The following is a 10,689-nucleotide window of genomic DNA, read 5'->3' as shown; positions in this document are numbered from 1 at the left end:
TTTTTATTGTCCGAGTGCTTACTGACTGCATCGTACACACACACACACACACACACACAAATGCCATTTAAAAAAGAAAACTTACTAGATCTTCGGGTTCATACAATGTCATGCAATGTTTTTCTCAAGTTTGATTCACTCACAGAAGACTGGGCAACTGGGGATCCCCGATGCAGGACTGAGACAATGAGAACAATGAAATAACAAAAAGCATATGTGCTGTTTGGGAGTCGATTTCATTAAACATGTAAATTCATTGAACATAAAATACATTTTCGACATTGGCACCTTCAAACAACTACCAAAGGAAGATTCATTACCCATTATTCTTGTTTTCTGCTTCTTAAATGATAGTTTCAGGTCTATTGCTTGTATATGGTTACGGTAATTATACTAATTATAGGTAGACAGATTAAAAGTAGTTTTCACAAACTTATAAATAAAAACCTCATAAATATTTTATGAATCGGCGTAGTTAGGCAAGTGCTTAGCAGGGCCACGACTGAAGACCAGGAGAAGACGCAGGACTGTGGTAGTTGGCTTGAAGCTCATATATCCCGGACAGAAAGTAGTGTGTTCTTCTTTTATGCTGATGATGGAGGCTACATGACGAATATCAGGTGAGGTCTGTATGGAAGAAGTGTGTGGGTCGCTGTCTGGAAAACAAAGCCTTCTCATGAATAGGAGGTCTAACCTCCGCTAAACTGCACAAAAGAAATGTGCCTATGCAGTCTTAGTCATACAATTCACATTGAATTCAGAATAGTATTTGACGCCATTCACCATAATTTGACTGTGATCCAGTAATAATTTTGTCAACGAGCACTTTATTAGGTATTTATTAGACTTACTGTGACCTTCCTGTCAGCTTTGACCAGTGTGGTCATTCCCCTCTGATGTCTCTCATTAACAAGGCGTTTCTGCCTGCAGAACTGCTAGTCACTGGATTTCTTTTAGTTTTTTTGCACCATTCTTTGCAAACTCTAGAGACTAGTGTGCATGAAAATCCCAGGAGATCTGCAATTTCTGAGATACTCAACTCACCCTGTCTGTCACCAACAATCATTCCAAGGTCAAAGTCACTTGGATCACATTTTTCCCCATTCTGATGGTTGATGTGAACGTTAACTGAAGCTCCTGACCCATATGTACATGATTGTATGCATTGCAGTGCTGCCACACAATTGGCTGATTAGATAATTGCCTGAATAAGTAGGTGTTATAAAGTAAAAATGTTCATAATAAAATGCTAGATGAGTATATATTCAGTGCCACCAAACAAGGACATTTGACAATTTTCATTACCCATAATTCTTAATTTCTCATTTTCAAATACCATATTCTTGTTTTCTGCTTCTTAAATTATAGTTTCAGGTCTATTGCTTGCATATGGTTACGGTAATTATGCTAATTATTCACTAATTATAGGTACAAGGCCTCTCCATGCCATGCAATCAGATGTTGGATGTGCCTCAATATTCACAGATTAAAAGTAGTTTTTACAAACTTAAAATAAATAAAAACCTCATAAATATTTTATGAATCGGCGTAGTTAGGCAAGTGCTTAGCAGGGCCACGACTGAAGACCAGGAGAAGACGCAGGACTGTGGTAGTTGGCTTGAAGCTCATATATCCGGGACAGAAAGTAGTGTGTTCTTCTTTTATGCTGATGATGGAGGCTGCATGACGAATATCAGGTGAGGTCTGTATGGAAGAAGTGTGTGGGTCGCTGTCTGGAAAACAAAGCCTTCTCATGAATAGAAGGTCCAACCTCCGCTAAACTGCACAAAATAAATGTGCCTATGCAGTCTTACAGTCATAAAATTTACATTGAATTCAGGATAGTATTTGGCGCCATTCACCATAATTCGACTGTGATCCAGTAATAATTTACAGTCAATGAGCACTTTATTAGGTATTTATTAGACTTACTGTCATCTTCCTGTCAGCTTTGGTGGTCATTCCCCTCTGATGTCTCTCATTAACAAGGCGTTTCTGCCTGCAGAACTGCTACTCACTGGATTTCTTTTAGTTTTTTTGCACCATTCTTTGCAAACTCTAGAGACTAGTGTGCATGAAAATTCCAGGAGATCTGCAATTTCTGAGATACTCAACTCACCCTGTCTGCCACCACCAATCATTCCAAGGTCAAAGTCACTTGGATCACATTTTTCCCCATTCTGATGGTTGATGTGAACGTTAACTGAAGCTCCTGACCCATATGTACATGATTGTATGCATTGCAGTGCTGCCACACAATTGGCTGATTAGATAATTGCCTGAATAAGTAGGTGTTATAAAGTAAGAATGTTCATAATAAAATGCTAGATGAGTATATATTCAGTGCCACCAAACAAGGACAATTTGACAATTTGTAATGGGTGAAAATGACACAGCACTTTTTGCTTATTGTAACCATTTGGTTGCTTGACAGTTTGTGAGGGCTGGACAATTTTTGATTGACAGCTTAATGATGTTAAAGATGAGCCAACTGGGGCTGAATGGCTTGTTGGAACATAACTTGTGAATGTTCCTTGTTTACAGTTACAATGGGTTGGATAAGTGACAGTCATAAACTTGACTGCATTCGGCATGTCCTTGGCTGTCCACCCCACTTCCTGTTTTCTTCTCGAGCAAATCAAGGGGAGCTCAGGAACCACAGAACTGATAATCACCATTTCAGCAAAAGATGCAGGCCATGGAATGCCATGGTTACATCACATCCTGTTTTCAGCTTTAAGTTTGATCTCTTCAGAGACAAAAAAAATAAAATAAAATCTGTTTAGATTTTTGTCTAAAGGCTAACTAAAGAAGAGTGGATAATCTGTTTTGATAATGAAATTATCTTTCTAAAAAATTTTCATGCAACATTTTATACACACTCTGTTTCAGTTTTGCAGAGCAGGTAAAACTGAATGGCATCCATCCATTTCTTGCCAGAAGTTGGTCTGAACACTGTGGCCACTGTGCATGCAGCCAATCAGCTGATCAACTAATGTTTTTGATAAAACACTTTACAATAAGTTTCATGAATTGCCATGAGCTAACGTAGTTGTTATTTGTGAACTAATTATGTACAGATGCATTAATTAAGCATGAAATTGTTAACTTTTCATTAGTTAATGTATTTGGTAACTACTAACTAATATATTAGCTGCATTAATATTTATACATTCACAAACCATAGGATAAACTTCATAATTAGTTAATCATTGCCATTGCATTAAGTTATATAATATTTTTAATATTTCTATATTCACACCCAGATCAAAGGCCTGGGTCTCACTGCCTTGATCGTCATAAAGATACATTGCTTGATATTAATGTGCCATTCAGTGTTTCTTTTATTTTTATACACGAACTGTTGAAACGGTATAAAGATCTTGTCAAACAGTAAGCATGAGATATACGATGACAAACAAAACATTTCTCCTTTTGCTACTCTTGACTGCGGCGTGGGTGTCACACTGCCATCTAGTGGAAGTTAGTGATCACTGTGATGGATCATATAAACATACCAGTTGGCAACTCCAGAACATCATAAGAAAATGCTACATGGTCACAGAAGACCCATATCATGGAAATATCACATTAAATTATTAAGAAAATATGTTTTTATATACTGACAATATGACAGCAAAAATATGTTAAATAATATAAGTCATATAATATCATGCTATTTGAATGTGAAAATACATTCCATAATATTACATTGTATACATATCAGCACATATTCCACCCATCCTATTTGAAAAACCTATACTGTACATATACAGTAGGCAACTCAGAAACCTCACATTGTAAAGTATGGTAAAAAAATAATACAATAATTAACATATAATGTTAAAAAATGGTAGTTACACAATTATAAAATCTTTTCTATATTTTATATAACGACCAGTAACGTATCAAATTCTTGGTTTACAGGAAGTTTTCATAGCCAAATCTGCAATCCACTCTTTTTGGCATCACTGGTACCATGTGTGGGTACATCCTCTTCCTCTGACTCATAATGAAGAACTGTGGGAAACAAAGTGTTATATGAAACATTTTTTTAGGAGAAACACCTGCAAACGTGGAAGCCAGACTATGCATTTTACATTGGAGTTTCATACAGATGACGTAGATGGGGAATTATATGTCAATAGATTATGGCATTATTATCATTATTGTATTATAGTATATCATAATATTATTACTAGAATTATACAGTACCTCTATATACATATTGCCTTTCGAATAATGTAGTCTATTACCATCACATTGTGTTGAAATGTACAAAGTACTAGGCATGCAAAGGAAAATTATCTGGCTTCATGTAAATTAGAACGAGACTCACCTTATAGGTGGAAATGACGATGATGATGATGATGAGGAAGAAGGAAGCCAACGCCGCGATGGGCAGGATGAATCGCGTGCTGTCATACTCCCCCTGCGTCTGGGCTTCCGTGTTTGGGCAGTCCGTTCTCTCTGTGGGGTTAGAGAAAAGATAAATACACGGATACATAGGGCAGTGTGCTTGCTTCCATTACACTAACGGCTTGGCATTTTCAGGGAAGAAATTAGGTTCTATTGCCGGCACGATCGCATTAATTTCGTGACGTCGGTCTGTTGTGCGACTGGGCGGCAGGGGCCACCCCTTGTTTGCATGAAGAGCGTTCCCTGGTAACCACAACCTGACGCCTACGCCGTCATTTCAAAACTGCTGCTTGGAAAAATGTAATCAGTTATACTTTACCAAAATAGTTTGCATGTTGATGTGAAAAGAAATAAAACTGGGCTATCTATTCTGTATCTTTGATCTGACTACATTGGCAGGACACCAACCCTAATGCTCCTGACGAGCTGATTGGTGCCTTGCATGGCAGCCAATCGCCGTTGGTGTGTGAGTGTGTGTATGAATGGGTGAATGATTTACTATGATGCTCACATTACTCTGAAACAGGTAAAACTATGTAGGGCCATAGTCTTTAAATCACTCCCTAAAAGGTGGACAGGCTGCCTTCCCCTGCACTTCTTGCTTCATTCAAATGGGTAGAAAGCAGATTGCCCACCTGCTGTCCAATAACAGACACAGAAATCAGTCTTACCCGGGATGTAGATGATGGTGCCATTCCCAAATTTGCGGAGGTAAGGGGGTGGGTAGAGGACCTCCACCCTGCAGCGGTATAGGTCAGTGTCTTCTCCCTTCAGACCAGAGACGGTGAGATCCACTCCGCCAGGGCTGATCTCCCCCCTGCACTGAACGGGGCCGTCTGTCTGTATGTGGGGCTGGCTGGTGTTGAAGGTGAAGAAGCACACCTGGTCCTCGCCGTACTTGCCGCGGTAGAGCACCAGACGCATCTCCTCAGGGGAGCCCCCTACACGGTAAGAACAGCGCAGCCTCGCCTCCCCGTCTGCAGCCACCACCCGGTACGGCTGCTGCACCCGCAACGCTGCAGAGAGAGAGAGAGAGAGAGAGCATGAGTGTGAGAGTGTGGCACTGGGACACACGATGGGCTTTGTGTCGTTGGGGTTTTTCAGTTTCCATTTTCTGCATTTAAAAAAAAAAATGTTTTATAACATTTGTTCCCTGTTCACCCCGTTCACATGGCTGGGACCAAACTGTCATATCTCAGAAAATACTTTTTAATCGATTGCGTCTGCAAATTATTGACCTCTACAATTCAGATACACCCTGTGGTTCAGTGTGCGTACAAGCAGCCTTGAACCTCCAGCCATGAGAAATACAGCAGAGTCAGATAAATCATAATTATTCTCCTATCCTCAGTAAAAAAGACTCATTATGTAACGACATGCCACACAGGCGTTCACTTCTCCACATTTCCCATGGAAGCTGCATATGAAGGACTCTACACGTTGTCATAGTGATAAATATACCCCAAATTGCATCACTAGAAATAACAAATAATAATGATATTTAGTTAAAGCCTTTATGGAATTCCATGCTGTCTAATTCCCAACCTTAAAAACATCTGTGTATAATTCCCATCTTATGCTTTTCAGGAATGCTGTTGGTACATTACGGTGCATGTAGTTGAGGAGTATTGTACTCACCTTTCCCCGTTTGGGTGCTAAGACTGACGAGGGTGATTAGTACCAGAATCATTGTGCTTAGATGTTCCTCTCACTTTTCACTTAAGCCTCTTATATTGTGCAGTGTTTTGGAAAGCTGAACGACGTCAGCAGTGGTTTGGGTGCCAGTAATGAACTTCAACCTGCTATGACAGGCAGTAGTTTTTTTTTTTTTACCACATGGAAAATGCAAAACAGCCGAATTAAAATCTCTCTCAGGCAGAGCTGCAGAGCTGTTATCAGTGGAACTTTCAACTAAAATGCAGATTCTGAGGTTTTTGTTTGAAGTCATTTCAGTGGTATTTTTAAAATGTCTTTCCTTTGTTCTGATTACATTTACCTATCATCATCATTATTATTATGAAACATATTTCCTTTTTTCTCTCTGATTGTCATTATTTTTTATTTTCTTTAGATGTATTATTAGGACCCTTTTGTTTATATGAAGTATTGGATTGAAGTAGGAGGCTGCTTATGGCAGGTCCTTCTTCATTCAGTGATGAATTCATTCCAATACATTTCTAATCTGCTTAATTCCTGTTTTTTAATGTTTCATATCCATTCATTATGGTGCTAATGTATGTCAGGGAACTAATTCCTGATTCATCATTGGGCCATAGGGAACTTCTGAAGGCCAGGCCAAAGTGATGTAGAGATAAGAAACAGAGAGATGGGGGGCGGGGGGGTCTCTCAATGGGGGTGGGCTAGCAGACCTCATGCTGGCATCCTACTTTAAGATCCCAAACTTTGTAACAGACCTGGCTTTTTACTTTTTGGTTTGAATTAGAAGCTAGCATCTAGGTCCTGTACCTTGGCCTGGCTTTCTATATTTCATCCTTGGACTTTTTGGAATGTTTGGCTGTCTTTAGGTTTCATTTTGAGAGGAAACAAGCTGGGGTTTGGAATGGTCTTCTATTCATTTCCTTTGTGACTGTTGTCTGTGTCTTTAGCCTTCATAATATTACGGAAGATGACCCACGTCCGTAGATTAGACGTGCATATCTTTTGTGACTAAATAAATCTTTCACCTGGTGGCAATTCATTTTGATAAAGGTTGATCCAGAAGGTTGCTCTGCCTATCACTTCATTTATCATTTATATCTTTGATAATACTCACTAAATAAAAATATTTTGGCAGTTGTTGGCAGTTAAAACTGCTGGATTCATAAATTGCTGTTGTAAATACATTTTACTTAATCCTCACTTCCCAGACAATTAACAAGTCATGATGTGATTTTTTCCAGTATTAACATCATATGGAGAAATCCTTCTATCCATCCAAAAATCCCAGCATGCATTGGGTGAGAGGCAGGAAAACACCATAAACAGGTTGCCAATCCATCACAGGACTGTCCTGACTGGTTTAAATCTAACATGTTTTAAAACAAGGTAATGCCTGGAGAGGATTTATTATTTTATGAAAATGAAGAAAAGGTTTTCAAGAGAATGTGCTGTAATTTAAAATTATATTATACACTTGTGTGTGTATAAACTGCAGGGAACCTAATTCTGTCTGAATAAAAGTCTTGAGAATTAATTGGCTTTAATGGAAATCGAGCAGTCACAGATTAAGGGCAGTATTGCTCAACATTTCAAAGCATTAGTACTCAGATGTTCAAGTGTATAAACAGTAAGTTATTTCCACTACAATTACGCAATATTTTAGAATTGTGATCCTATTACAGGTAAAATAATTGGTTGAATCATGTATGCAGGATGACAGAATTGGCATTTATTGGTTGTAATGATGGTTGAATGCTCAATAGATCTTAGAAGAAATATGCCATGTTGTTACATTATGTAAAATGGTTCATGCATATTCTTTACATTATGGTTGTAATGTTTTATTACTTATTTGTCTGATTACTTGTTCATGTGTGTGAATGAAGCCAGTATCTCATTTTAATTGGATGTGGCAATCAGAATTTTATGCAAAACCTACATGGATAATGCATGAGGCATGGTGGGAGTTTAATGGGACTGATTGGACTGCTTGGTTTAATTGGAGGTAAGCATGTGGACCATTAAATAACTCAAAATAAATTAATCATATCTAATAAAAGAGGACAAGAGAACAGGAAGTCGAAATATCAACAACATTTACTTTATCTTCCTTTTTTTTGGGTAAAGAATGACTTTACCCTAAGTCATACTGTTTCGCATCCTGCACATTTCTGAAATTTTAATGACAATTTTCTTCTAATTTCAGCAAGCAGAAAGAGCTGTCGAGTTACCAGAAACTGCTGAAAAACTTGCTGTGCAATCTTCTGCAAAAAAAAAACTAGCAAGTAGAGAACATACATGGGGTAGGAAGTAACACAGTTGGACTATGATTCATTTCTGGATCGCTGAAGCTCAGAACTGCTGACACTATGTTCGTTTCCTCCGTGTGGTCAGGAAATGAGTTACAGGCCATATCTGAAATAACAAAACATAACATCGTAGAAAGTCCGTTTTGTGAATATTTGAACGTTTATCTGCCCTTTTTGTACACTAACTCCCTGCATTCTCTCTGAAAATCCAAATGAAGTGTGTTGCTTTTAACTGAACAGACACTTTATTAGCAGTGCTTTGTAACTGTTTTGATTTCCCTCCATGGTGTCAAGGAACTTCACACAGATGTCTTTTGTGGTGTGTGTCTTTGTACCTGTCAGTCTCACGGGTACCTGGCTGTGCACGGCCATGCTGCATGAACAGCAGAGACACCCAGTGCTATTCTGTGGCAAGCAGAAAACTGTCACTAGCAGCACCGCATGTTCATCTGTTCATGGGCAGCCAGGGGCCTCTTTCGTTTGCAGTTAGCATTGAGTTGCTAATGCTTGCACAAAGCTGTAGCCGTTTTGAAAAGTAAGTAAGATTTGTCAGTTAGTTTTACGTTTAAAGAAAAAAGCAAAACAAATGAGTCCACAATTGTATAATACAGACATCTCTCAAAACATCTAACCCCATTTTCAACAGAAGGACCATAGAGAGTTTAAGTCAATTCAAATTGTTACATGATTACTTTTCAGATGGAAATGTGAAAGCACCATGGATCCAAGATGAGTGGACCTCTGGGTTTTCTTCAGGGCAGTCTTTTGAGCTGCTGTAAGTCTGCCACTGCTGTGGTTGGATCATCATCAATGGTTCATAAAGTATGTTTTAAACCATATTGTTATGCTGCACCTGTTCATAATGTGAAAGGCTCCTCACTGCGTAGCTCCTGTCTTGATTTCAATTTATTTAACCTACAATATCTGTATTTCTGATAATACATGACTGGCACTGGTGCTAATACTGTAATTGCATGTTATTCGACTTGATGCAAACATACAGTAAATTAAAAATGTTATACCTGGTATGTCCATAGCCTAAATGTATATGACATAAATGATGGACAGAATTAATATTATTCATTGCATATCTTGAAATCTGAAAGAAAACAAATCTGTATATTTGGCAATATTTCGTGTTTTGGGAGGAAAAAGCAAACCACTTTGCAGCGATAACGACGCCGCTGACAATCCCTCCCTTACCGTAAGCAGCCCTTGCCGCACAACTGAAAGCCACGCCAAGGAGAGAAACGCTTGCAGCATGCAGTGCAAAAGAGCACCGTCAGCCTTGAGCCGTTACTGCTACTGTATGACCGTGCAGTTTTAGCAATGACGTCTGGGCAGACATTTTCGGAGAAGCTCCATCAGAACATAACAGAAACTTGCTAGAGTTTATGATTCTTGTTTTCCCCAAATATTGGATGTAAGTGTGGTTATTTCTAACAACCCTGATGAAGACAATATTTTCGGTGACTAAATAAACGAAGCTATTTTTTCCACGCGCACTTATTTTTCTGATGTCACTGATTGGCTTGGTTGCTTGAACGTAACCCTGCCCACTACATTACATTATATTACATTACATTAATGGCATTTGGCAGGTGCTCTTGTCCAGAGCAACGTACAGTTGATTAGACTAAGCCGGGGACAGTCCTCCCCTGGAGCAATGCAGGGTTAAGGGCCTTGCTCAAGGGCCCAACGGCTGTGCAGATCTTATTGCGGCTACACCGGGGATGATATACATTTGCCATCATTCTCTGAGCTTTGTAAAGCCACATATCTCCATCCTAACTCAAAGCTGAATCACCTCCACCTACACCAGAATGATATTCACCAGACCACAGCAATTCACCAGTACCCAGTGATTCTACAGTACCCAGTGATTCACCAGTACCTGGCAATTCACCATTACTCAAGTGATTCAACAGTAATCATTGATTCACCAGGACTTGATGATTCCCCAGTACTCAGGCGGCCTGTTGCGTAGTGGTTAAGGTACATGACTGGGACCCGCAAGGTTAGTGGTTCGATCCCCGCTGTAGCCACAATAAGATCTGCACAGCCGTTGGGCCCTTGAGCAGGGCCTTCAACCCTGCATTGCTCCAGGTGAGGATTGTCTCCTGTGTAGTCTAATCAACTGTATAAATAAGAGTGTCTGCCGAATGCTATTAATGTTATGTAATACTCAGCAATTTGATTCAGAAATACTTAGTGATTTACCAGGACTTGGTAGGTCCCCAACCTTAATTAAGATGCTTCTGATGACCATCTTGATTTATCTATCTTTTTTTTTCCTTAAAAA

General features: G+C 39.1%; 1 protein-coding gene across 1 annotated transcript; it reads right to left on the bottom strand.

Annotated features, from left to right (window-relative positions):
- Positions 1–3,320: 3,320 nt before the first annotated feature.
- cd28 (CD28 molecule) lies at positions 3,321–6,184 on the bottom strand. The gene is made up of 4 exons (XM_061236701.1): positions 6,058–6,184; positions 5,091–5,435; positions 4,340–4,470; positions 3,321–4,020 (listed from the first exon to the last, which is right to left on the bottom strand). The coding sequence occupies exons 1-4, from the start codon at positions 6,107–6,109 to the stop codon at positions 3,922–3,924; spliced, it is 627 nt and encodes a 208-aa protein (XP_061092685.1). The 5' UTR covers positions 6,110–6,184; the 3' UTR covers positions 3,321–3,921.
- Positions 6,185–10,689: the final 4,505 nt, after the last annotated feature.

The sequence above is a fragment of the Conger conger genome, chromosome 3, assembly GCF_963514075.1.
Source record: "Conger conger chromosome 3, fConCon1.1, whole genome shotgun sequence".
Lineage (NCBI taxonomy): Eukaryota > Metazoa > Chordata > Actinopteri > Anguilliformes > Congridae > Conger > Conger conger.
This window is presented reverse-complemented; position numbering and strand designations above follow the sequence as displayed.

What these genes read in the sequence shown, in the direction of transcription:
- cd28 (XM_061236701.1), bottom strand. Translation starts at nt 6,109, where the DNA reads ATGATTCTGGTACTAATCACCCTCGTCAGTCTTAGCACCCAAACGGGG. An exon ending in CACCATCATCTACATCCCGG is followed by an intron (nt 4,471 to 5,090) that starts GTAAGACTGATT and finishes CTAACCCCACAG; the next exon opens with AGAGAACGGACTGCCCAAAC. An exon ending in TCGTCATTTCCACCTATAAG is followed by an intron (nt 4,021 to 4,339) that starts GTGAGTCTCGTT and finishes TGTTTCCCACAG; the next exon opens with TTCTTCATTATGAGTCAGAG.